A 25400-nucleotide genomic window follows, 5' to 3' on the forward strand; every position below is an offset into this window, starting at 1 on the left:
CCGGGGATGGTGGCGGCCGGCGCGGGGTTGCGGTTCCCCGAATCCTGAAAGCGGCTGCGGCCCACGGGCGCCGGGCGGCGGCTGCGGGGACGAGGAGGAACCATGAGTGTGAGGCCGCCGCAGGCCGCCCCGGACAGGTACGGGAGGAACGAGTCGGCCGGGATCCGCTGGCGCGTAGCGGCACTGAGTGGAGGGTTGGGGTCCCGATGGGGGTCTGGGGGTGCCGGGGGGAGGGGGCGTCGCGGGGCTGCGAGCCGAAGAGGGGAGCAAAGGGCGGTGGAGCTCGGAGGTGGGGATGAGTTGGGGGTGAGTGGATGTGATGGTGCTGAGCTCTGGGGGTGAGCAGACAGCGGTGCTGGGCGCTGGGGCTGAGTGCATGCGGTGGTTGCTGGGGCTGAGTGCATGGAATGGTGCTGAGGCTAAGTGCATGCAATCGGGGTGGGCAGTGGGGCTGAATGCGTGCGGTGGTTGCTGGGGTTGTGCGGGCACAGCGGTGCTGAGCAGTGGGGCTGAGTGAATGCAGTGGTGCTGGGGCTGAGTGCATGTAATGGTGGTGGGCAGCAGGGTTGAACAGAGACAGTGGTGCTGGGCACTGGGGGTGAGTGCATGCAGTGGTGCTGAGGCTAACTGTATGCTGGGCACTGGGGTTGAACAGACACAGCAGTGCTGGGGTTGTGTGCATGCATTAGTGCTGGGCACTGAGGGTGAGCAGGCAGTGGTGCTGAGCACTGGGGCTGAGTGCATGCATTGGTTCTATGCTCTGGGGGGGTGAGCAGGCACAGCGGTGCTGGGGCACAGTGCATGCAGTGGTGCTGTGCACTGGGGTTGAACAGAGACAGTGGTGCTGAGCAGTGGGGCTGAATGCATGCAGTGGTTGCTGGGGCTGAGTGCAAGTAATGGTGCTGAGGCTAAGTGCGTGCAATGGTGCTGAGCCCTGGAGTTGAACAGACACAGTGGTGCTGGGCACTGGGGCTGAATGCATGCAGTGGTTGCTGGGGTTGTGTGTATGCATTAGTGCTGGGGGTGAGCAAGCAGTGGTGCTGAGCACTGGGGCTGAGTGCATGCAGTGGTTTATGGGGTCGTATGGGCACAGTGGTGCTGGGCAGTGGGGCTGATTGCATGTGGTGGTGCTGGGGGGTTGAGCACATGCAATGGTGCTGGGGGTCAGCAGATACAGTGTTGCTGGGGTTGAGTGGACACAGCAGCGCTGGGGCTGGATGCATGCAGTGGCTCGGGGTGCTGGCATTGGGTTGGGTGCCATATGCTGTCCCCTTGCTGCATCCCTGTGCTCCTCGGTGCGTCCCACCATTGGGTTCCTTCCACCTGCAGGTTGACGGTGGGTTATTTTTAATTAATTCTTGCTGATAAATCTATCAGCCCACAGCTCCTCCGGGGCTGAATTGTGGGGTGGCTGTGGGTGGGACCCCTCCTTCCCCCCCAAAGAGCCCTTCTTCACATCCCCAAAGCACTGTGAGGTTTAGCTGAGTTGCTGCGGTTGTCTCTGCTGCGGCCCCAGAGTGGGGACCCTGAAAAGATGCAGCTCAGCTTCAAGGAGCTGCGGGCTGATGTTGGAAACCGTGGACCAAAGGAGCAAGGAGCAACGCTGTCAAATAACTCTGCTGATGCATGGCCCAAGTGGGAGAGGGGATGCTGCCCATCCATCGTTTGGATGTTGAGAACAGTTTGTGGGGAGCCCTCAGTTGGGTGTCCGTGCTCCTGTGCTGGGCTCTGAACCCATCACACCACCGTCCGTCGCCTTGTGGCTGTGGTTTGGGGCACTCGGTGCTGGGGTAGCTTGGCTGCTCCTCTCTGTACCCCTGCCTGGTGCTCAGTGTGCCCTATGGGTAGGATTGACCGAGTGCTTCCACCTCTGGGATGGAGCACGGCTGCAGAACCATGCACCAGGCTCTTCCTTGGGCTTTGCTGGGCTCAGCGGCGATGAGGCCGTGATCAGAGCTGGAGGTGCTGCTTGCTGTGACCTGGAGCGGGTGCCAGGTGTTGGTGTGAGGCTTAATGCCTCTCTCTGCTCCTTAAATAGCCGCCATCCTGCTGCTCCGTAAGGTCAGCAGCCTCAGGTGCTCTGGGAAGCTGTTCTCCAGCACAAAAGCGACCTGAAAATGAGTGAAATGGTGTGAAATTGAGGACTTTCTCCCTCTGGCTTGCTGGTGAGGGGCGGCCTCAAGGTGCGCGCAGGGAAAGGGCAACCTGATGCTGTCCTGGTGTCATCCCTGTGCCATCCCATGGGCAGGGGATGTGTGAAGATGATGGTGCTCAGTCTCTGCTCTGCAGCCTCCAGCCTCAACCCACAGGAGCCATTCCCAGCGCTGTTGCTTGCAGCTCCTCATGCTGCTCTGACAGAACGGTGCCGCAGGGTGTGCGTGGTGGGAGGGCAGAGAGAAAGCGTCCCTGCAGGGCAGTTGTTCCGTGCCTCACTCGCTGCTTTGCACCTCACGTGGCTTCAGGGGTGAACCGCCTCAGCCACGCCGGGTTTGTCGGGGCCAAGCAGCACCGTGGGCACTTCAGCAGAGCCACATGGGAATGGGGTTTCCTTCACAGGAGCCTGGAGCCTAGCTTTGCTTTCCCTGTCTGCCACCCTCTGCGCTCCCATGCCGCGGGCAGGGAGGGGAAGGATGGCAGACACTTTTCCCAACAGGGAGGAAAGGGTTGGATGGGCGCGGGCTCGCTCAGTGCCGCTGGCAGCACTAACGCCGCAGCATTTATGGAGCACAGTTCATGTGCAAAGCGCTCCTCAAACATTGTTAAGGCATAAATGCTCATCTCAACCCCTCGTGCAGCTCTTGAGCAACAGGAGCTCCCTGGGCGCTGTGCTCTCAGCCCCTGCCCTGCTTGGCACAGCTGGCGTGGCTCAAGGCAGTTCCACTGCAGTGTCTCCACCATGTCCAGGTTCCCACCAGCAGCTGCAGGACCCGGTCCTTCCTACAGGCTGTGGCCAAGGTCTCACCCTTCTGGTGTTCCCTTCCGGGTTGCACCTTTGGTATCACCGTCACCAAAGTCCCCATCTCACCACATTGAGGCTCCCTGCAGGGAATGGGCAATACCAAAATTCACAGGAACGGAGTCCGCCATGCCATTTAAGTAACCAGGGCTGCTGCACTCATGTTAATTTTTTTTTTTTCCCCTCCCATTTAATTAAAAACCTTAATTTAAACAAAGCTCCCACGGAATCCTGTCTGCTGCAGCAAGGTTGCTGCGGGATCCCAGGGATTTAAACTCAGTTTGCTGTGGAGTGGACGTGGAGCTTTGCCTCTGATTTGCAGAAGGAAAATTGATACCCACGGGCCAAGCTTTGCTTTGCTTTGCTTCTCTCCCTCGGAAGTAAAAGCAACAAGAAGAAGACAAACAAACAGGTTGGCTGCTGAAACCCCAGTGAGTTTGGAGGGCTCCTGTGTGGGTGTCACAGTGCAATGGGGCTGTGCTCTCTACTAGTTTCCCTGAGCAGGGCTCAGTGTGCTCCGTGCCCAACCTGCGATGCGATGCACACGTGCCGGGCTGGCCGTGCCGGTCTCCCACCGTCCCCCTGTGCCACACCATGGAGAGGGGGAAGGAGAGGAAGTTGAATCATTTTTAGCTGAAATTCCTTCCTTCCTTCCTGCCCCAGAATATCAGGAGGGGAAGGGCTGTGCAGATCGCTGGGGCCATGGCTTGCAGCGGGATCAACGCAGCATCGCACTGCAAGCATCCCAATTCCCTTTCCAAGTTGTTTTTTTTTTTTTCTTTCTTTCTTTCTTTCTTTCCCCCCCCTCCCCATCCCACAGAGCTGCTCAATTCCCAATGGTGTTTTTTCCTCCCTTTATCCCCTGTTTATTTATATTGTTGGTAGCTCCCGTCCCGCTCCGGCCAGGCAGCGTGCCGTGCCGATGTGTCTGACGTCGGTGTCCCCGGGAGGGGACTGCAGGGAGCAGCCATTTGGAGACGGGGAAGGAAAAAAAAGATCCCAGCCCGGAGCCAGCAGCTGCACGGCTCTGCCTGCAGCCTGACCCACTTTGAGGGGTTTGATCCTGTTTCTCTCTTAATCATTTAATTGTGGCGTTTGCTCTGCTTGGGCAGCGCTCGCTGGGCCGGGGGTGTTTGCTCTTGAGTGTGGGTGATGTGCATTTTTTTTTTCGTCCCTTCTTAAAAAGAAAAAAAAGTTGCCACTATTTTCAAGCTGAATTGCCTTCAGGATTGCCCTGTCCCATAGGAAGAATTCTGCCCTAGGAAAGAGCCGGGTGATGCCGGTGGTGCCTGCTTCCTCCCGAGTGCTGTGGTGCTGCTACGGGGACAGAGCATCCCCAGCTTGCTGACATGGGGACGTCCCACCCAAAGATGATAATTGGGCTAAAAATAACCAGAACTGGGGAAAATAACGTCAGTCCAGGAGCAGGACTTGCCCTGGGCACAGCAGAGCGTGGGACATTGGGCTGGGGCCGGTCAGAGCCTGGCAGCCTTAGGGCTGCAATGAGTCAGGGCCCTCTGTGAGTCAGCCCTGCAACCGCGGAATTTGGAGCCTGGAGGGCTCCGGAGTTAAATCTTTGAGGAAAACCCAAGGGCTGATGTTTGTGCGGTCACAGATTTAGGAGGTGATGTCTTCCTCAGCGTTGGGCCAGCGGAGCTCGTTGGTGTGCGTGTCACTCCCAGGACCAGCATCTGCACAGCCCCAAATCTCAGAGAAATGCACCCAGAAGAGAAATATCGCGGCGCTGCTGCAGCCTGGCTCGGGGCTCGGTTGTGTTGGCGCTGCCTTTGGTTCAGAACAGGCGTGGTTTGGCTCCCCGTAAGTCAATTAGGAAGAAGCTTATGCAAAGCCGAATTAAACTACTCTTTTAGACGGAAATAAGCCGGCGCTGGCCTGGCGGCTGCGGGTTATCTGGGAAGGGTCCGGCCCTGAGCTCGGTGCACCGGGCTCTGTGAAGCTCCAGTTAGCAGGCTTACAGCACAGAGCTCACAGCACGGCCCCTCCAGGGTCTCTGCATACGGGGTGATGCTGAAAGAACCGATCTCGACTTGGCCTGGATGAAGGCACCTGCTGCCCCGTGCCTGCCTGCCTGTAATCCCATAGGTAATCCCAGGGGTAATCCTGGGGGTAATCCTGATGGGTAATCGCACCAGGATCACGCTGGTGTTGTGCCCCTGCGTTTTCAGCCTACAGATACGCCTGGGCTCCAGCCTGCCAAGGTCCTGATTGCATCCCCTGATTGCAAACGTGATCGAGTGGATCAGCATCTGTGCCCCACGGCTGTGTGTATGGGGTTGGAGTTAGCACGGCCCCAGCAGCCCCCAGTGAGATGCTTCCTAATGCCCAGGGCCTGCAGGGAGCTGGTTCTGTGCCATGGCCCTGTGGCACTGGGGCAGGAGGAGAGTGCTGATCCCATGGAAAGGGGTGAATTACTCAATGCCTGTAATTGTGGTTTCGGAGCTGTTGAGTCTTGGAAACTGGCAGTGTGGCTGTCCGTCTGGCACTGCCTCCAACTTTGATCCTGTGGGGCTCTGAGTGGTGCCAGGACCCCACTGTTTGTGCCCCCACAGTGGCAACAGAGGGTCCTGAGGTGCCTTTCCTTCGTGGAGGTTGCATGTCCTGCAGGATGCGGGGTGGCAATGTGGAGTTTGGCTGTACTGTGTGTCCCTCTGTCTCTTGATCTGTTTGTCTCCTCTTTCCCCCTTCCTGCATTGCTGTCCTCTGGGTCTTGTGCCACCTCCATTGGGGTCTGTGCTCTGCTGGCAGCAGAGCGGGCAGCAAAAGGCAGCGCCTGCCCAGGTAAGCAGGGTTGGGGCTGCCTGAACTCGCACGCTGCACCCTCGCTTCATTGCAGCCCTTGGGGCAGGGCACAGGCCCATGGCTGCTCCTGACAGTGGTGCTGTGGCCCCAGCATCACTCTCCTGGTGCTCTGGGACTCCCAACTCCAGTATTGGCCCCGCAGCGCTGGCAGGAGCAGGGATGAGGAAGCAGCTGTGTTCCCATTTGGGAATAGAGGCACTGTCTGGGCCCCAACCTCCTGCTGCCATCCCTCCAGCACCAGGCGAGGGGATGTGCTGCATCCCTGCAATGGCCCAAAGTCCTCAGGCAGCTTGTCCATCCTGCACCCTGCTGCGGGACCACAAGGCTCAGCGAGGGGGGGGGAAACATCACTGAACCATCTGCTGTCTGTCCGTCTGTCTGTCCATCTCTCTTCCATCCCTTGCAGCTTCCTCCCTGTTCTGCCATCAACCCTTCTGTAGCCTGCCAAGCCCTGCGGCTGTGCACACTGCATGACGCCCCTGTCCTCTGCCTGTCCCCTGTGCTGCTCTCCCTCACCCCACTGAGCATCCCTTGGGGTTGGGATGGGAGAAGCACTTTCCCAAGGGGCAGGCAGGTGCCAGCTGCTGGTGCTTCCCCACATCGGGCATGTGTTGTTCCCGAGGAGAAGCCAGGTCCCAGTGGTGACTGGGGACTGCTCCGTCAGCCCGACCGCGCTCTCCCTGCAGGTTGAGCAGCCTGTCTTCCCTGGGTGATTCATCTTCAGAGCGGAGATCTCCAGGACACCGCCGTCAGCCCTCTGATTCCTCCGAGACCACAGGTGGGTTTTTGCAATTGAGGACGGTGCTGAGCTCTTTGCATGGTTGGACAGCCGACAGCTCCCAGCGTTAGCAGTGTTGGGCTGCATCGCGTTCATCCACAGGATGTGGATAGGAAGGGACCCTCCAAACAGCAGGCTTCAAACAGCCCTGAAATGTCTCCTGGGCTGGGATGAAGCTGTGGGAGTGGGGTTGGTGCTCCTATAAGCCATAATTTCCACACTGCAGCAGGGATGTTCTGGCTTTGAAAGACTGGGTTGCACACGGTGGTCCACACTGCAGCCCCAAGTGCTGCCGCAGCTCTCAAAATCAGGCATCCTGGCAAAGCCACGGCTCAGAGCTTCACTGGCTTTTCTTCCTGTCCCTCCCCAGGTTTGGTCCAGCGGTGTGTCATCATCCAGAAGGACCAGCATGGCTTTGGCTTCACCGTCAGCGGGGACCGAATCGTCCTCGTCCAATCTGTGCGGCCAGGTGAGAGGGTGGAGGGGCCCGGGGACACCTCGGGACCCCCTCACCTGCTCCGTGCCTCTGGAGAAACGTATCACCAAGGGTTTGTCTCCTCAGTGGGAGGTGCAGCAGCGTTTGGGGTGTCCCTGGACAGGGACAAATTAAGTGCTGCCATGGGTGGGTGGGTGGGGAATTCCCTCCGGCAGCCCTGGATAAACACACGTCGGCAGCGCGCGGCTCTTGGCGCTGTGCTGCAGGAGATGCTGCTGGTTTTGCAGTATAATGACTTTGCGGGGTGGCAGGGCTGGGAGCAGCAATTTAAACAGACAATGAGCTGCTTATTTTACAGCGGATGTTCCCACCTCCCTCCCCCTTCCCCCCCTCTAGCCCGAAAGCCAGGAAAAATGAGAATATAGTAAAGGGAAAGCACTGCGGGTTTCAAGGGCAAGTTTGCACTGGGGTTCCTCTCTCGTGCAACAGGAGCTGCGTGGGGAGACCCCTCCGTGCCCCTCACTCCAGAGAGACACAGATTGGGATGGGGGCTTTCCCCAGCCATGCTGCTTGGTGTGTGGTCACATGCACCCACCTCACCCAGGCGTGGGATGGTGGGGACGCCCACCCAGGTCACTCACTGCCAATAGTGAGAGCGTTAAGAGCCAAAAGAATCCCAGCGATCCCATGTACTTTCCACTTTTGGAGCTCATTGCTGTGTCTCAGCCTCTTGGCCTGGAGTCGAAGCTCATGGAAACATTTCCTCTTGGTTTTGGCTTGAGGAAAAGATAATTTTCCCTGTATTTCAGCCTCGGTGGCTTTGTTACAGAGTGGAGTGGGGAGAGGAGCAGAGCAGCGCTGCTGCTGGGCCCCTCTCCGGTGTCCACATGCACATGGTGCTCTGGGATGTGTAGGAGTCACTGCAGATGCTGGAACCTGAGTCTGGCCAAGGATGGGAAGGGCTGGGTTGTGATTGCTTGAGCAGCACAAAGGCTATTTGGGCTGGAAGGTGGTGTTCACATCGTGTTGTACAGCCCTTCCTGATGTCTGTTTGTCTGTCTGTCCTGCAGGAGGAGCGGCCATGAAGGCCGGGGTGCAGGAGGGGGACCGCATAGTCAAGGTGAGCGTCATGGCCTGTGCTGCCATGCCCTGCTGCTGTGTCTGGAGCTGATGGCTCTGCTCTCCTCCCCTCTGCCAGGTGAACGGCACCATGGTGACCAACAGCTCCCACCTCGAGGTGGTGAAGTTGATCAAGTGTGAGTACAGCAAGAAACCGCCACAGCTCTGAGCTTGAGGGCCTGAGCTTTCCTTTTTGTGCTGCTGGGGACAAGGCTACATCCCCAGCTGGGGAGGGACAGCATTATGCCCAAGGGCAGGGCTTGGTTCTTGGGAGAAGAAGAGAAAATCTGTCTCAGTCCTCCACAGGCACACAGGGATAGGGATGTGCCCACCCATTGCTGCGATGCTCACCTGGCGTGTTTAAGGAAGTGAGTAACAGGAGATCTTCTTTCCCTTCCTTTCCAATCCTGGATATCTTCAGCCGGTGCCTACGTGGCCCTGACACTCCTGGGCTCCCCGCCACCATCGGTGGGGCTCTCCAACTCCCAGCAAGACATGAGCACGACAGGGGCACCTCGCAATGCCCCTGCCTGCCCCCCACCACCTCCACCCCCACCACTCCCCCCGCCGCAGCGCATCACTGGCCCCAAGCCCTTACAGGTAACGTGTCCTGCCCACCTTTCTCTCTGCCTTCCTTACTGGCTGCAATGCATCGTGGGCAAAGCTCAGCTTGTCTTATGTCCAACCTATATTGCAGGACCCTGAGGTTCAGAAGCATGCAACACAGATTCTCCGGAACATGCTGCGGCAAGAGGAGGCAGAGCTGCAGGTACAGCGCTGCTTCTCCTCCAAGAGTGACTCTGGGCTGGGTTGTGCCTTGCTTGAGCTGGTAGGCACTGAGAGAAACTCAGCTCTCCACCCTTCTCTTCTGCTCATGATGTCCAGTTAATGGGCTCTCACAGCAGTCCGTAGCATCCCAGCCAGGCTGCGCTGGTACCTGGGTTAGATGTGCAGCATTCGGGTACTGTTTGGCCCAGGGGAGCACTTATGCACGCATCGGCCCATTGAGCCACACAGCAGCTGTGTCTTTGCCCCCATCCCATGAGCAGCAGGACAGGCTGATGGGTTTGGGGTCTCTGTGAGCATCCTCATCTCTCACTCAGCGCTTCTACGAGGCGTACAACCGCAACCCCGGCACTGTGGTGGGGGAGCAGATCGAGGGAGCACGCCGGCGGGTCAGCCAGCTGCAACTCAAAATCCGCCAGGAGACCGGTGGCTCCGTGGTAAGCGAGGGGCACAAGTTCTGTGGGAACTTAGGTTAGGGTTAGGCACCAAGCTTTAAGGTGTCCTGGGCTCCCTCTGGAGATGAGGGAGCGTGGCCACGGGGTGTGCTGGTGTTCCTGGTCTTTCCCACTTTTGCTATGGTGGGTGGGAGCTTCTGCAGCCAGGTGTCCTCTTGTTCTGTGCTGGGGTGTCTCCCTGTGCTGGGTGACATCCCACTGGTCCCACGTTCCCCTCACCTTGCAGGATTTGGGAAGATTGTGTGGTGATTCCAGCATGGTGATGTCCAGGGCAGCAGAAGGTGAGTGGTGCTGGCAGTTTGTACCTTCCCGCTCCTCAATGTGCACAGGGCATTCCTGAACATAGGGCTCAGCCTCTCCTCCGTTCCCAGGCCGCCTCTCGCTGGACTCTCAGGATGGTGACAGTGGGTTGGAATCGGGCACAGAGCGGTTTCCCTCTGTCAGCGAGGTGAGAGCACAGCCCAGCTCTGCTAGACCCCAGCAGCGATGGGGGAAAGTGTTGTTTAAAACTAAATGTCACCCGGGGTGGCTGAATATGACAGCAGGGTGCAGTTGGAGGGGTCTTTGGACCACTAGGAACCAAGGACCTGGCTTTGTAGTTGTGATTATTTGCTTACCTTCTGAACAAGCTGAATTTCTTGATGCTCAGAGCTGAGATTGCAGTGCTTGGGCTTGCACTGTATGTCCCGACATAGGTGCCCCAGAAATGAGGGGTCCCCAGGCTTATGCTTCTAGTCTTAAACAGCGCTCAAGGTTTTATGTGGTTTCCAAGTTCGCTGGGCTTATTGAGGATTTGGTCTTCACGGTCTCAGAGCTGCAAAGTGCTCTTGAGGAACAACCCTAAGCATTCCTGCCAGTCAGGCAAGAGCCATCCCCAGCCTGTCCCCCTCCAACACCCTGAACAGATCTCCCTGAACCGCAACTCTGTCCTCTCCGACCACGGCCTGGACAGCCCACGCACCTCCCCAATCATCACCGCCCGCCTCTTCCAGCACCATCGTCGGCAGGGCTCAGACACGGCCTTCACCCCCACCACTGAGCAGGTAGGATGGAACCAGTGCCCTGGGCACACAGCGTCAGCCAGCCTAGCAGGGTGACGACGGCACGCCGAGCGTCCCCACACTCCTGGTGCCCAGCTCCTAACGCTGTCCCCCATCTCCTGCAGGGATCAGAGCGCACAGGACGACCTCTCATCATTGGGCCAGAGGAGGATTACGATCCAGGATATTTTAACAACGAGGTAGTGGCACCAAGCTGCTCTTGGCTCTCGTCCCATCTCTCTGGGGGCAGCTGGCCAAGGTCACGGGACAGGCTGTCACTCCTCCCGTGCTCCTCCCTTTGTGGCTGCGTGCCCTGGAACCCAGGAAGCAGTGACATTTAGAAATCCTCCTGAGGAGGAAGCTGTTCAGTGACCTCATCTGCCTCTGTCATCCCAGCCCGTGTTGAGAGCATTCCTGGATGACAGCTGTCACCAGCCTGGCCACCGCCGTGGTGGGGATGGGGATGTCCTGGGTTGGGCTGGTGGGAAATGGGGAGCAGGGGCTGGAGCTTCGCCCAGGGATGTGCCATGGGGCTCCAGACAAGTCGGTTCCCTTCTTTCCTAACCAATGCTTCTCCTTTGGGCTCCGCAGTGTGACTCCCTCTTCCAGGATCTGGGCAAGCTGAAGTCCCGACCAGCACATCTAGGAGTCTTCCTGCGCTATATATTCTCCCAAGCAGATCCCAGCCCCCTGGTAAGAGCTGAAGGCAGCAAGCTAGGAGAAGTGCCAGTAGGGCGATGTATCCGTGCCTTCCCCACATCCCTGGGGCCTGTGGGTGCTGCTGGTTTGCTGAGCACGTTGCTGAGGTGCAGGCTCCATGTGTAGGGCTCAGGCAGCTGCTGGCAGCCGCGTCCCCAGCTGTGCAGCAGTGAGGGAAGCCCAGTGTAGGGTTACACGTCCTCCCCTTCCTCCCAGGCGTGACGCGGGGAGGGCGCTGCCCTCCCAGACCCCCACTGTCGTTTCCTGTTTCATGGCCGTCTGGCTGCTGCTCTATTGGATGTTTCACCTTCCTGCTTCTAAACCTTCCTCCTTCTTCGCTGCCCATCTCTGGTCTCCCCTCCTTGCAGCTCTTCTACTTATGCGCAGACGTTTGCCAGCAGACAACAGCGAAGGATTCCCGGGGTTTGGGGAAGGATATCTGGAACATCTTCTTAGATCGGAACGCGGTGAGGCCAGGAGTTGTGTGCCTGCATCGGGGTCCTTGCATCTACAGGGGGTTGGAGGGGAACCAGCTGGAAAGCCAGCATCAGTGTCATGTCTGTTGCACGAGGGTCCTTTTTTCACAGTTTTTGCCACTGACAGTGCTTTGCTGATGCTGGTTTCTCTGCTTCAGTGCAAATTGCGTAAAGCATTGCGCAGGCATTGCACAATGGCAGCAGCACCAGGCAGCTTGGAGCAGGGGTCATAAAGGCAGGGCTGGAGCTCAGGCTCTGCCCTCTATTCCTGGGTTACCTATTGCTCGGAGGGAGCACGCTGCTCCAGAGGGGTTTGTGTTCTGGGTGCTGCAGTGAGTGCTGGGCGCTTTGTGCACTGGTAGCGTGGGACTCTCAGCTCTCACGCCCCCCAGCTGCAGAAATGCCAAACAGTGACAGTGCAGGAGCACGGGGCACCCTCACCCTGCAAGCTCAGAGCTGTGTGAGTGTAGCTTTGGCATGCATGCTGTGTCCCGAGTTCCTTCACGTACTGTGTTGTGTTCCTTCTGCAGCCTCTCCGAGTGAAGGTGTCGGAGCAGCTTCTGGCTGAGATTGGTGAGTGAGAAGTGCTCAGGGGCTGCCAGAAGGTCCTCACTGCACTTTCCTGCATGGCTGGTGACGCTGCCTGTCCTTTTACCACCCAGAGGCTCGCCTGCGGAATGGGGATGATGTCCGAGCTGCCCTCTTCGAAGCTCAGGAGATGGTGATGCCCGAGATACAGGAGCAGATCCAGGACTACAGGTGACAGTGGAATGGTCACCCCAGAGAGCTCAGCATACCTTCCCCCTATGCTTCACGGCACTGACCCTCGTGTGCCCACAGAACGAAGCGCACCATGGGCCTGGGGAGCCTATATGGGGAAAATGACCTCCTGGACCTGGATGGGGACCCGCAGAAGGAGCGGCAAGTGGCCGAGAAGCAGCTGGCGCAGCTGGGTGACATCCTGTGAGTGTGGGCTGCCTGGTCCTGCCACCTCCCCAGCGTGCTGGTTGAGGTCGGGAAGGAGAATTTGGAGTAGGAGCTGGGGGTGCTGGTGGCAGAGGTGGGAGGAAGGGGCTGCAGGGCGCATGGAGAGAGCACCCTGCCCTGGGATTGCTCCCTGGGGCTGAGCAGAAGAACTCAAACAAGCTCTTTTATTCCTCCCCATCTCTCTCTGCAGGTCAAAATATGAAGAGGACAGGAGGTGAGTGACTCTCAGCCACGGCAAGCATGCACCCAGTTGTGATTGTATTGCTGTTGTTGACTGAGGAGGGGGAAAGGGGCTCAGAGAGGAGGTGCTGAACCACCCCTTTCCCATGCTGGCCTGCAACACTTTGTCCCAGTGCCAGCTTTATCCCTGTGGGCTATCATGATGACAGGCCCTGGGGAAGGAGTGTCCCCAACTCTCCTTGAAGGCTGCTGCCTTTCTGCCCTCCTTGTCCCTTCCCAGGTGTCTCCTGGCCAGGGAGAAGTGATCTCTTTGTCACCCCAGACTCCACAGGGTGTCCCAGTTCCATTTTCACCCTCCAAGCCGTGCTGCCGTGTCCTGGTGCTCTATCTCCACTCAGACTCTCTTCTCTTGCAGCTCCCCTATGGCCTTTGCCCTCAGCACATACATGAACCACACTGGCATCCGCAGCCGTGAGCCACGCGTGGCCAGCAGCAGTGAGAAGGCACAGGCCCTCCCAGACAAGGACAAGTGGCTGCCCTTCTTCCCCAAAGCCAAGAAGGTGAGTGGCACGATGGCTGCTGTCCCTCTGCTCTGCTCCCAGCTCCCTCTGCAACGTGTGGTTGGGATGGAGGAAGAGCTGTGGTGTATTGCCCACATTGTGATGCCAGCATTCCTCTCGGGTGTCCCAGCAGAGCAGCAGCACGAAGAAGGACAAGGATGCCATGGAAGACAAGAAGCGTAACCCCATCCTAAAGTACATTGCGAAGCCCAAAATGTCCCAGAGCAGTGAGTATTGGGATATTCTGGATCACTGAGCTGCTCAGCTCACTGCTGCTGGGAGATCTACAGCCTTTGGGTGGCCCTTGGGCACCCACCACCCCATAGCAGGCACTTCTCGTCTGCCACCTGTGCTCTCTTCATCCAGGCCCTTTCAAAGCCTCTTGTCTCAACCTTGTTCCCAAATGGCTTTGAAGGGAGAGGGAGGAGGGGAGCTCAGCAGTGCTTACCCTGAAAATAATTCTTGCTTCCCCATCCTGCAAGCTTGCCAGGAGCTGTGGGGTGGGCTGAGGTGGTGGAGAGTGTGCAACGACACGTGTGTGCTCTGACACATGTTTGCATGTGTGCTCTAACACATGTGTGTGTGTTCCCCCCCCCCCCCCGCTTTCAGTTCTTATACCATTAGCTCACACGCTCCCTTCTCTGCCTCCTCCGCTGTTGAGATGCAGGATTGATTTGACATCTCATTTTTGTTTTTTTTTCCTTTCAGCATTTCATGTCCCTTTGTCCCCTGTTGAAGGTAAAAGCCCTTTTCTTTTATTTGCCATTCATCTCACATGCTCAGTTTTGGTTTGTCCCCCCCCAGCACTGCTGCACCAGGCACTGGATGGGCTGTGGGGAGGGAGGAGGGCTGCCCATGGGCACTCTGGATGTCCCTGGGGAAGCCCTAGTGGTGGCCGTGGTGACATCCCACGGTGAGGGCAGCGATGCCACCGTCTGTCTCCTCCTGCCTGCCCTCACCGGGATCTCTCCCTTCTCTTTGCCCTAGCAGTCAAACCCGGCAATGTGAGGAACATTATCCAGCACTTTGAGAACAACCAGCATTATGAGAGCCAGGAGCCTGGCTCGCAACGTCTCTCCACCGGCAGCTTCCCGGAGGACCTGCTGGAGGGTGACGGGTAGGAGGGGTTTGGGGTGGCAATTCCTGCCCTCTGTGCTCTCACCCCGTGTTTTCTGCCCTGTGCATCCCTCAGCCTGATGCTCAGGGCTCTGTCTCCCTGCTGCAGATCTCGTGCTGAGGTCAAGCTGGGCCGCTCAGAGAGCTTGAAAGGCCGTGAAGAGATGAAGAAATCGCGGAAAGCTGAAAACGTGCCCCGCTCCCGTAGCGATGTGGACATGGATGCTGCAGCTGAGGCCACCAGGCTTCACCAGTCAGCATCGTCCTCTGCCTCCAGTCTGTCCACCAGGTGGGAGCTGCCAGCAGAGCCAGGCTAAGGGAGACAGGAGTTCCCTGTGGCACTCAGGAGGGAGCTGGGATGGTCCATTGCCTGCCCCCAGTGTCTGGGCTCTGCACCTCACCCCTTGGGTTGGGATGCTGCCTCCTGGGCAAGCCCTGAGAATCCAGGCCAAGCTCTGGCCACTCAGTTCTTACCTGCAGATCCTCACAGCTGATGTTTGTCGTGGGAAACCAGTTAGAATTGGGTTTAATCCACATTTGTGCCCCAAGCCCTGCATTGCAATGGCTGGCACTTGCCCCTCATCTCAAGCTGTTTGCTCCTGGGAAGTGGTGCAGGGTGCTGTATTGGGAGAAGAGGGCCCTGTGGGTGCCACGGGATCTAATGGGTGATGCTCCTGTCCCTTCCCAGGTCTCTGGAGAATCCCACCCCCCCCTACACACCGAAGATGGGACGCAGGTGAGTGGCACGGCTGCTGCTGCCATCGCCTCTATCTCACCACCCCGAGCCCGCCGCCACCTCTAGGGCTGGGTCCTACAGAGCAGGAGGGACACGGTAGAGGGGGCTGGGGGTGTCAGAGGGGATCTTCCTAGCTTCTCCTGGGCCTTGATAGAGCACCAGGGGAAGTGATGCTCAGGGCTGCCCTGGGAGAGAGGGAGGGAGCCCCCAGAGTTGCCTCCACTTGGCGCAGTCCTGTGTAATGCCAGCTCCCCGTCCCAGGGGTTAGGGGGCACCTCTGTTCCCTTGTGTCTCACGCAGGAGCTTAATCGACCTATATAGATGGCTGCTGGGGGACCTAGTCTGTTAGCTCAAGAGTCAGAGGCTTGTGCTTCTTGTGCTGAAGGTCCCAGGTTCAAGCCGAAATAGGGCCCAGGTAGATATTGGCTGTGCTGGAAGTGCTGCAGGCAGGCTCATGGGGGATAGGGCTGCAGAGTACTCCCACTACTGTTTTTCATCCACCCAGGAGCATTGAGTCGCCCAGCCTGGGCTTCGGCGCCGACCCCTTCATGCCTCACCTGCTGGAGGATGAGCAGGGCCAACTCTCGGACCTGGAGCCCGAGCTGGATTCACAGAACTGGCAGCACACGGTGGGCCGGGAGCTGCTGGCCAGCCTGCCACAGAAGGAGATTGACCGGCAGGAAGTGATCAATGGTGAGGAGCTAGGAGTGAGGAGCTGGGGGTCTGTGCTTCTGCAGACGCGGCCCAGAGGCATCTCCAACTCCTCTGCTTCTCCACAGAGCTCTTTGCCACGGAGGGGTCTCACCTACGCATCCTCCGAGTCCTTGACCTCCTCTTCTACCAGCGGATGAGGAAGGAGAGCTTGTTGTCCCGGGAGGAGCTGGCACTGCTCTTCCCCAACCTCCCAGATGTGATTGAAATCCACAGTAAGTTCTTCCCTCCCCTCTGCCCCGTGAACCTTCCTGCAGTGGCAGCACTGGCCTGGGCTGTACAGTGATCAGCCTTGCTGGGAACATCGTCCTCACTGTTCCAGCCCCGTTTCCCTCTGCTGAGGGCTTTCCAGAGCCTGTTATTCCAGGATCTGCCAATGCCTGTGTCATGCTGGGTTGTTTGATTGTTGCAGATCTTTGTAGCCCACTTTCAGTTTTGCTGTCAAAGCAGTCAAAGTTCACTGTGTCTCTCACTTCCTCCTCCAGATTCCCTCTCCGAATCTATGAAGAAGCTCCGGGAAGAAGGACCAATCATTAAGGAAATTGGGGATCTCATGCTGTCTCGGGTAAGGAGGGGTGGCTGCTCAGAGGGGATGGGGTGACTCCAGCCCTGGGGACATCACGTCCTCTAGGAGTAGACAGAGGGTCCTGGAGGTTTCTGTACAGAGTGCAGAAGTGACCCTACTGTCACAGAGACCTGCACTGTCCCCCAGTGCCTGGGGGACCAGAACACGGGGATGAAGGAGCTCTGGGAGAGCCATGGTGGGATCGAAGTGGGCCAGGTCTGTTGGTTTCTGAGCCCACATCTTTCTGTGCCCCCAGTTTGATGGCCTGGCCAAGGAGGAGATCCAGCAGGTCACTGCTGACTTCTGCTCTTATCAGTCCATCGCGCTGGAGCTTATCAAGACCAAGCAGCGCAAGGAGACCCGTTTCCAGATCTTCATGCAGGTTTGGTCCACTCTTGGGCTGCTTCTCACCCCACGGCTCTCTTGGCTGCCCCTGCTCACACCCCAGGGCCTTCATCCTCTTCCTCCTGCCCTAGGAAGCAGAAAGCAACCCTCAGTGCCGGCGCCTGCAGCTCAAGGACTTGATCATCTCAGAAATGCAACGCCTGACCAAGTACCCATTGCTGCTGGAGAACATCATCAAGCACACTGAGGGTAGGGGCTGGAGGACTCGTGGCTCTTCTCACCCAGAGCCAATCTCAGGGCTGTGAGGAGGGTGTGCTGCTGTCCAGCCAGGATGGGTGGGTGCTGGGGGGGACTCCTCCCCTCCATCAGCTCTGGGCTGGCTCCATGTGGGCTCGGGATGCAGCCATGGGTGTGAGTGCTGCTCAGCTACACGGGGCAGCACTTGCTCCCCCTGACCCTCACCCTGCTCCAGCGGGCACCTTGGAGCACGACAAACTGTGCCGGGCCCGAGACCAGTGCCGGGACATCCTCAAGTATGTGAATGAAGCGGTGAAGCAGGCAGAAAACCGACATCGGCTGGAAGGCTACCAGAAACGCCTGGATGCCACCTCACTGGAGAGGACCAGCAACCCGCTGGCAGCTGAATTCAAGGTGATCCCAGCTCCTGGGGGCCGGGGCGGGGGGGGGGGGGGGGGGGGCCCAGTGCCAGCACATTCACTGCTGCCCTCTCCCTGCTACAGAGCCTGGACCTCACCTCTCGGCGCATGATCCACGAAGGGCCGCTCACCTGGCGTATCAGCAAGGACAAGACCGTGGGTATGGACCTCTCCTCGGGTCCTGCAGGATGTGGGCCAGCCCTGGTGGCATTCTGAGGACCCTCTGAGGCTGTGCCAGCTGAAAGCGTCGTGTCCTCAGGGCCATCCTTCCTAGGCTGTGAGCACAACCCTGAGCCTCTTCTCTCTGCTCTCCACTCCAGATCTGCACGTGCTGCTCCTCGAGGACCTCCTGGTGCTGCTACAGAAACAAGATGAGAAGCTGGTGCTCAAGTGCCACGGCAAGACAGCTCTGGGCTCCTTGGACAACAAGCAGACCTTCAGCCCCGTCCTCAAGCTCAACTCAGTGCTCATCCGCTCTGTGGCCACAGGTAGTGAGGGGACAGCAGGACGCGGGGGGTGGCAGGGAACCTGTCCTCTGAGCGTGTTCTTTGCTGTACCCTGACCTTCTCCATTGCTCTGTCCCCTGTGCAGATAAACGAGCCTTCTTCATCATCTGCACGTCGGAGCTGGGACCCCAGATCTATGAGCTGGTGGCACTGACATCCTCCGAGAAGAACACGTAAGGGCTAAAGGGGTGCTGGTGCCATGGGAAGTGTGTGGTGGGGAGGGGGCTCCCCAGTGTGACCCCCCCAGGAGCTGACGGTGCTCTGGGCCGGCCAGGTGGATGGAGGTGCTAGAGGAGGCGGTGCAGAGTGCCATGAGGAATGCCACCTTCCCCCCAAAGCGCCAGATGCCAGAGCCCACCCGCATGGCACCTTCAAGGTGAGCAGCGTGGCTTCACTGGGTGCTCCCAGCTGGAGCCTGGGTGGCACTGATGAGTGTCTCCAGCTGGTGGGGCTGGAGACATGAGTTCTCCCTGCTGCAGGAGCTACTTGCTGGAGACCCAGAGGCAGCTCCCAGGGCTCCTGGCCCCTTAGCACTGCCATCCTCCAGTCTAACCCCTCTCCATCCTGCAGCCTGGTGTTGCAGGACCCTGATGTCTCCCCCATCCTGTCCCAAGTCAGCAGCTCTGCAGCAGAAGTGGAGGAGAGCTCCTCAGGTGATTCCCCGTGCTCAGTTATCCATCCGTCCCTGGGGTTGGGACACAACCCTGAGCTCTCCCTTCTCCCTGCAGCAGATGACAATCCCACGGAGCTGCTGGGCAGGGAGCAGCCTTCGGTGCTGCTGGAGGAGCCAGAAAGCAGCGAGGTGGAGGAGGAAGAGCTGCCTGCTGGATCCCTGCATACAGAGGTGTCTGATGCTCTCCCGGAGCCCTCCATGCGCCTGGCACTGCCAGTTCCCAGCCCGGCCGAGGGGTTGGCCGAGGCAGCCCTGGAGGATGGTGAGCGGTGCTCAGAGGGATTGGAGAGGCATAGGAGGACATTTGTGATGTCAAAAACTCCCCCAACCCTATTTTCCCCCCCATCCCAGTGGAGAACCTGCGGCTGCTGATCCTGCGGCGGCTCCTGCCCAGTCGTGACACAGAGCCTGAGGATGACCTGACACCCACGCCGTCGGTCATCGGGGGTACCCACACCTGGGACTCAGTGCTTTCCAGTCAGGATTCAGCCTCCCAGGAGGTGCTGGCTGAGCCCCCCAGTGCTGCCGAGGAGCCAAAGCCCCGATTGGGGTGGGAGGAGCAGAGTGAAACGGGTCCAACAGCGTCTGCTGAGGAGCAGAGCAGCTACAAGGTGGTCCGGAAAGGTATGGAGAGCTGCCAGCCCCAAACCAGGCATGGATGGGGACACCTGGGGACTGTTCCTTTCTCTCCCCTCGCTGGGATTTGGGGTCTCTCTGCATGAGCTTTGGTGGATCAAAGCTGGGGTGCTGGTGGTGGGCTCTGATGGGTGCTGGTGGTGGGATGCTAACTGATGCTGGGGTGCTGGTATTTGGGTGCTAGTGGTGGGGAGCTGACGGATACTGGTGCTGAAGTGCTAATTGGTGTTGGGATGCTGACTGATGCTGGGATGCTGACTGATGCTATGCTGGTATACGGGTGCTGGTGATGGGATGCTGATTGGTGCTGGTGGTGGGTGCTGGTGGCGGGGCCAGCTCACCCCCTCCTTCTCCCTCCCCCCTCTCTTTTTGGGGTGCACAGCCCCAGCGGAGGGTGCTCAGGAGGCCACGCCCTCGCCAGGCAGCAGCCAATCAGAAACTGAGCTGCAGGAAGGAGGCGGAGCTAATGTAGATGGTAAAGAGACCCCCATCCCTTCCTGGGGGGTGTCCTTGAGTCCCCAGAGCTGTGTTTCCCCATTATGCCCTCCTGTCCCTTGAAAGCAGCCATGTCCTCCAGGGGGACACGTGTCCCTGGGGGGTGCTGTATCCTTGGGGAGGGATGGGAGGGGGTCATGTCTCCCCGAGGGCTGTCCCCACAGCTGAGGACACGGAATGCCACCACAGCCCTGATGCCCCCCACCACACTAACACTGCTCCTCCCCTCCCTTGCAGGTAATTACTTCTATGTTAGCATGCCCGCCGGGCCCCCTGAGCCTGCACCACCTCCAGGACCCCCCCAGGCCATCCAAGCTGAGGAACCCCCCCGGCCCAGCACTGCTGAGTGTCCCCCAGACCCACCTGGCCCCCTCCATGATGTCGACCTCATCTTCCGCACCATCGAGCAGCTGACACTGAAACTCAACAGGCTGAAGGTGAGCCCCAGTCGAGGGGGAAACCTCAAACCTGTGCCCTCCCCACCCTGACGTCATGCCCTTTCCCCTCGGTGCCTCCCCAGGCTGTGGAAGCTGCCCACCGGGAGCTGCTGCGGTCCCTGGGACACAGCTCATCTGCAGACACCACCCCTGTGGGGCTCCCGGCCCCTGGGATGGAGGGATGGACCCAGCGGCCCCACAGCCCCGAGGCTGACAGCCCCCTGACCCGCTCCCTGCGGAGCCTGCAGGGCCACAGCACCAACATCCCAGGTGAGTGGCTGCACCCCATCTCCTTTCCCTCGGGTCTCCATCTCCCCATCCCCCTCAGGGCCCCACTTTTTGCCATCCTCCTCACTTACCCTTCTTGCCCTGTTCTCTCTGTCCCCCTTCAGTATCTCCTCCCCATCCTCCTCACCCCTTTCTCCCACTTCCTAATCATCCCCTTAGAACGGTTGGGGTCGGAGAGAAACCTTCACGCACCCCCTGACTCCAACTCCTCCCCCCTCACACCCCCCTTATCTCCTCTCCTCCAGGCTGCAGAGCCCCCTTGGCCGAAGACCCTGCGCACACAGCCGACCTTTAGCCACGGAGCGGGGTGGGGGGGTCTCCCCTCCACAATCACTCAAAGCTGGGGAGCTGCCCACCAACCCCCCCCCAACCTCCTGTGGGCTGGGAGCAGTGCCAGCCTCACCCCAGGGGGCAGGGGGGGCTCCTCTTGGAAGGAGGGAGCGTGGGACCCCTGGGACCCCCCCCCCCCTCCCCCACCCTGCATGGCAGCCCCAGCCTGGCTCCCTGCACCCCTGGCCGCGAGCGCTGGATCTAGTCTGTATAAATGCACTTTGTTTCGTTCCTCTCCGTGCTGCGGCCCCCCGCTGACTATAAATATGTACGTATGTGCACCCATCGTGTAAATAACCCCCCCTGTCCTCCCCCCCCCGTGTCACCCCCATTGGGGACAGCGTTGTCCCCATGGCTGGGGCGAAGGGCAGCATCCGCCCATCCCACGCGTAGAGGCGAGGCCGGCGCTGGGGTGTCTGATATATATAATATATATAATAGAGCCAAGACTGACTGGTTGCTGTTTGATGCTGTATAATCTGTTTTATTTTCTTCCTTTCCACGGTAAAGAAATTTATTGTTGTCGTTATTTTTTAAAAGAAAAGCCCAGAAATATGGCTGTTCTTCACCCGCAGGCACACGTGGGGCTCATGGATCCAGGCTGTGCTCCTCCTCCTGCCCCCCAGGCTGGGGGTTTGCTCCCTCCACCGCCCTGTGCTGGCAGCTGGGGAGGTGTCTCAGTTACCTGCTGAGCTGGAAGAAGCCACGGGGGTCCCAAGGCTATGGATGCTATAGAGGTCCTTATGGGGTGGAGGGGAGAACTATTGAGGCTCCTAGGGAGGTCCCACAGGGGCTGAGAGTTCCTGCACCTCCCATGACAACGCGCGAGGTGGGGTCAATAATTAGAGGAGTCAGTAATTAGACAGTTGGACGAAGCGGGAAGGAGCGGGACGGACCCGAAAGGGACGCGGCGTCACTCGGAAGGCGCGGTCAGGGCAGCGCTCACTCCGAACCGTTAGGGGTCGCTGCAGGTTCCGTCCGCGCCCTTTTTATAGGGCCCCGGGGGCTCACGGCAGCACCAATCGCTGCGCCGCTGCTGAAGCCCCATTGGTCCATTTCTGGGCCAATCGCTGGCACAAGCCTTTGCCATTCCCAGCCAATCACCTCGCGCGCTTTGGATCCGCCTCTAGACCGCCGAAGAGCCGATCCTTGCCCCCCCCCTCCCCCCCCCCCCCCCAACGCGGTTTCTATGCCAACCTCCGGCCGCGCTGGTTTCTCCCCGCGTTCCTTCCTGGGATTCGCGCTGCTCCTATCAGCAGTTTCCTTCCCTCCCCCCCCCCCAAGGAAAACAAAAATTAAAAAATAAATTTATTAAGAAAAGCCCAGAAAAGCGCTGCTTCTAAGGGTGCTCAGGGATCCTGGCTGTGCTCTTCCTCACCCTCCACAAGCTTGGGGAGGGGGTCCCGCTGCAGCAGCAGCTTCTGGAGCCGGGTAAAGGCAGCACAGGCACTGGAGAAGTTGTTCCTCTAAGAGAGGGGCACAGGGAATAAGGCCGTGCCTTGCCAGCAACCCCCCCACCGAGCCCAGCTTACATTCAGCGAGAGGCATCGCAGCCCCTGTCTCCCCCCAGCTCCCTCCTGCTGCTCCTGCCCCTCCACCGCAGCCAGCAATGCGCCCAGGCCTCGCTCTGTGATGCGGTTGTCTGTGAGGGGGAGGACACGAGCATGGGGATGGGGCCGTGCTGTAGCCAGCCCCCCCCAGCCCCCCACTCACAGGACAGGTTGAGGTTAAGCAGCACCCGGTTCCCAGGCAGGATGACATTCCCACCGCAGTGCAAGCCTGGCTCCAGCAGTGGGTGGCTGGGCTCAGCTAGATCCTCTGCCTGGGGGCATTGGGAGAGGTCCTGAGGATGCAGGGGCCACAGCAGGGAGTGCAAACCCTGCCGAATCCCACTGTGCTGCTCACTTCAGTGTCCTGCTGCTCCTCGATGGCACCCTTTGCACCACGGCTGCGGCCGGGTCGGGAGTCTGAAGGGGCAGTAGCTGCAGGAAGAGCAGAATGAGAGCAGCTGAGTCAGGAGCAGCTCCCCCCGCATGCCCCCCAGCACCTTCACTCACACTTCTTGCTCTGCTTGCTCTTGTCCTTCCTCAGCAGCTCCTGCAAAGGCCAGCAAGCTCACCCCCACTTCACTCCTTGGGCAGCACTCCACCCAGTACAGGGAAATGGGGAAACTCAGGCACAGCTACAGCACCACCCACCCCCAGACACCCCCAGGAGAAGTACCCAAAGACCCCACGTTGACTGCCTGCCTCCTCACCTTCTTTTTGGTTGTGCCTGTGCGCTGTTTGGTTGCAGACAGCTTGCCTGCTGCCGCACTGACCTGCAGGCTCAGGGCATGCCCACTGCTGGACTCAGCCTGCTTGGGGATATAAAAAGAAATTCGCTCAGAGATATGGCCCCCAAAAGGCAAAGCTCCCACCCACCCCACATCCAAAGCTCACTGCACGGGGCTGGCCCTGCTCCTCCATCTGCAGCCTCCTCCGCTCCACCACCTCCTCGTGCCTCAACTTGAAGGGCTGCAGCACCTCTGCCAGCTTCACTGCCCCTGCATCCCCAATGCGGTTGTGGGCCAGGGACAGGGAGAGCAGTGAGCGGTTCCAGCGCAGCCCCTGGAGCGGAGGGGATGAGAAAGGTGATGGGAGGGGGCACAGGCAGCATTCAGCTCCCCCATGGCCCTCTTGCCCCCACCTCAGCAATGTGCTCTGCGCCCACGTCAGAGATGCGGTTGAAGCTGAGGACCAGCGACAGCAGGCTGTGGTTGGAGGAGCTCATGCTGGAGAGGCCCTGTCCCAGAAGTTGTGCAGCCCTGTCATCAATGCAGTTGTTGCGCAGAGACAGATGGGACAGCCTGGGGTTGAGGAAATTGGGAGACATTGGGGGTCACTCCGTAGCTGGGGATCTGAGCTCTGTGCCAAGGGATGAGCCTGGCACTCACGTGCTGCTGGCCCCCATCAGCACGTGGAAGGAGTGCTCTGGCAAAGGGTTGCCCTCCAGGGTGAGCGACCTGTGGGGTAAAACAGCACCAAGACCATCTCAGTTAATGACATCAAGAACTCCAGCTCCCCCTCCCACCTCACCTACCAGAGCCGGGGGCACCTTGCCACCATCGTGCCTAGAACAGGCAGTATGTGATCAGTCAGCCCAGTGCTCCAGAGGCTGCAGGGACAGATGGCATCACTCTGCTGTCCCCATCACTGAGCACTGCCTGTGGACCACCCACAGCTCCTCCCCCCATGCTCACTTTAGGGTCTTCAGGCTGCCCAGGGCAGGCAGGCACTTGCTGAGCACACCCAGCATCTCTTCATCCACTTTCCAGCCTGCAGGATGTGAGATGGAATGAGGGAAAAGTGTCTAACTGTGGCTTCAGCCACCCAAGGGACTGGGGGTGGCAGGGGGAGGACTGGCATGGTTCACTCCTCTCCAGTGCTGTTTCCCCACCTCGCAAGAAAACCCCACAGACGCTCCGGGGGTCATTGTCATTCTGCAGCTCTACTTGGATGCAGCGCTCTCCCAGTCTGCAAGGCTCTGCACCCTCAGCTGTGGGTGAAGCAGCGTCTGAAGAACCAAATCTCTCCCTCCCTGCCCCCCAGCCACCCCCATTCCCTCACTTGCTGCACAGGAAGGCCGCACAGTGACCCTGGGGATGGAAGTGATGCCAGCCCAGGCACAGAGCTCTGTCAGGTCTTGCTGCAGGAGCCCACAGCACTGGTACTGCTCTGAAAAGAAACACGGGGTGGGAGGGGGGATCCCTTCAGCCCCCACCCCCCATTTCACCAGGCTCAGCCTTACCAGCACCTTGCTCAGCTCTCTGCTCACTCTCCATCTCTGCATTCACTGGGAGAGCGTAACACCAGGCAATACACTCCCTTCACCACTGTACACCTGGGCACGGTGGAGGGGGGTGGGTGGTTGTCACAGTTACCACTGAACCAGAGGATGCTACAAAGATCCTCAACGTGGAGAGGTTTCAGGGAGGGCGGGAACCGTGCGGGCTCCTACGGTGGCACCATAAGGGGCTGAAGGTCCCGGTCCGGACCCACCTCACCACCTGAACGCGGCTCCGCGGTCGACGTAGACGAGAAGCAGAAGACGAAGCACCACCAGCAGCCCGGAACGCCGAGAGCGAACGGGGAGCGGCTGCCTCCGTCCTCGCGCTTTTACAGGCGGTGCGCCGCTGCTGAAGCCCCATTGGTCCATTTCTGAGCCAATCGATGGGCGCAAACTGTCACCGTTCCAGCCAATCACCGCGTGCCTTTCGCCTCCGTTTTTCGTACCATCGCTGGGTGAGTCAGTGGCAACACCTCTTGGCCCCGCCCACCGCCGCCATCGGACCAATCAGAGCGCACGCTTTCAATCCGCCTTTGGGCCGTCGAAGCTTCGCTCCCTCCCTCCTCCTACCCCCCCCCCCCCCCCACGCGGTCTCTATGGCCGCGCTTTGCTCTCCGCGGGTTCCTTCCTGGCTTTCGTGCCGCCGCCATCCCGGGGCCAGCGCTGCTCCGTGCCCCTCACCGCCCTCCTCCCAAGGACACAACTCCTGAAGACGCCGCTCCCACAACCAACCCGGCTTTATTGACAGCAATGCCCCGAGGGCTGCGGGACAGCAGCGGCGACAGG

The 25400-nt window shown here is 59.4% G+C and overlaps 2 protein-coding genes across 9 annotated transcripts; one reads left to right on the plus strand and one right to left on the minus strand.

Annotated features, from left to right (window-relative positions):
- Positions 1 to 37: 37 nt before the first annotated feature.
- On the plus strand, positions 38 to 21233 carry ARHGEF11 (Rho guanine nucleotide exchange factor 11). 6 transcript variants are annotated; one of them, XM_042894069.1, is made up of 41 exons: positions 38 to 137; positions 6463 to 6554; positions 6925 to 7023; positions 8061 to 8110; positions 8189 to 8246; positions 8531 to 8709; positions 8807 to 8878; positions 9213 to 9332; positions 9577 to 9631; positions 9722 to 9798; positions 10256 to 10393; positions 10516 to 10590; positions 10982 to 11083; positions 11458 to 11556; positions 12096 to 12138; positions 12228 to 12324; positions 12406 to 12528; positions 12743 to 12766; positions 13148 to 13292; positions 13423 to 13519; positions 14001 to 14030; positions 14280 to 14409; positions 14518 to 14697; positions 15097 to 15144; positions 15650 to 15837; positions 15924 to 16070; positions 16341 to 16420; positions 16677 to 16802; positions 16897 to 17014; positions 17238 to 17416; positions 17506 to 17581; positions 17742 to 17909; positions 18013 to 18100; positions 18202 to 18303; positions 18498 to 18580; positions 18656 to 18862; positions 18952 to 19224; positions 19619 to 19711; positions 19969 to 20168; positions 20252 to 20438; positions 20702 to 21233. In XM_042894069.1, exons 1-41 carry the CDS (start codon positions 103 to 105, stop codon positions 20749 to 20751), a joined length of 4533 nt encoding a protein of 1510 aa, XP_042750003.1. In that variant the 5' UTR covers positions 38 to 102; the 3' UTR covers positions 20752 to 21233. The 6 variants fall into 6 exon arrangements, with proteins under 6 accessions (XP_042750003.1, XP_042750006.1, XP_042750004.1 ...); XM_042894072.1 differs by having other exon boundaries at positions 18659 to 18862; XM_042894070.1 differs by having other exon boundaries at positions 14283 to 14409.
- Positions 21234 to 22081: 848 nt separating this feature from the next.
- LRRC71 (leucine rich repeat containing 71) lies at positions 22082 to 24785 on the minus strand. Of its 3 annotated transcripts, none has more exons than XM_042894077.1 (14): positions 24576 to 24785; positions 24395 to 24502; positions 24225 to 24323; positions 24028 to 24103; positions 23868 to 23942; positions 23722 to 23790; positions 23475 to 23634; positions 23228 to 23395; positions 23044 to 23142; positions 22844 to 22883; positions 22692 to 22768; positions 22500 to 22608; positions 22319 to 22428; positions 22082 to 22235 (listed from the first exon to the last, which is right to left on the minus strand). In XM_042894077.1, exons 1-14 carry the CDS (start codon positions 24607 to 24609, stop codon positions 22161 to 22163), a joined length of 1299 nt encoding a protein of 432 aa, XP_042750011.1. In that variant the 5' UTR covers positions 24610 to 24785; the 3' UTR covers positions 22082 to 22160. The 3 variants fall into 3 exon arrangements, with proteins under 3 accessions (XP_042750011.1, XP_042750009.1, XP_042750012.1); XM_042894075.1 differs by having other exon boundaries at positions 22082 to 22252; XM_042894078.1 differs by lacking the exon at positions 23868 to 23942 and having other exon boundaries at positions 22082 to 22252.
- Positions 24786 to 25400: the final 615 nt, after the last annotated feature.

Source organism: Lagopus leucura, unplaced genomic scaffold, assembly GCF_019238085.1.
Source record: "Lagopus leucura isolate 7727_CA_CO unplaced genomic scaffold, USGS_WTPT01 236-5_obj-0_obj, whole genome shotgun sequence".
NCBI classification, from domain to species: Eukaryota; Metazoa; Chordata; class Aves; order Galliformes; family Phasianidae; genus Lagopus; species Lagopus leucura.

Bases quoted from the DNA above. Each gene is read 5' to 3' on its own strand.
- ARHGEF11 (XM_042894069.1), top strand. From the start codon at position 103: ATGAGTGTGAGGCCGCCGCAGGCCGCCCCGGACAG. The intron at 9,333-9,576 runs GTAAGCGAGGGG...CTCACCTTGCAG, and splicing joins AGGAGACCGGTGGCTCCGTG to GATTTGGGAAGATTGTGTGG. The intron at 16,803-16,896 runs GTTTGGTCCACT...CTCCTGCCCTAG, and splicing joins GTTTCCAGATCTTCATGCAG to GAAGCAGAAAGCAACCCTCA.
- LRRC71 (XM_042894075.1), bottom strand. From the start codon at position 24,609: ATGGAGAGTGAGCAGAGAGCTGAGCAAGGTGCTG. The intron at 24,104-24,224 runs GTGGGGAAACAG...CACATCCTGCAG, and splicing joins CTGTGGGGTTTTCTTGCGAG to GCTGGAAAGTGGATGAAGAG. The intron at 22,884-23,043 runs GTGAGGAGGCAG...TGGCCTTTGCAG, and splicing joins CAGGCACAACCAAAAAGAAG to GAGCTGCTGAGGAAGGACAA.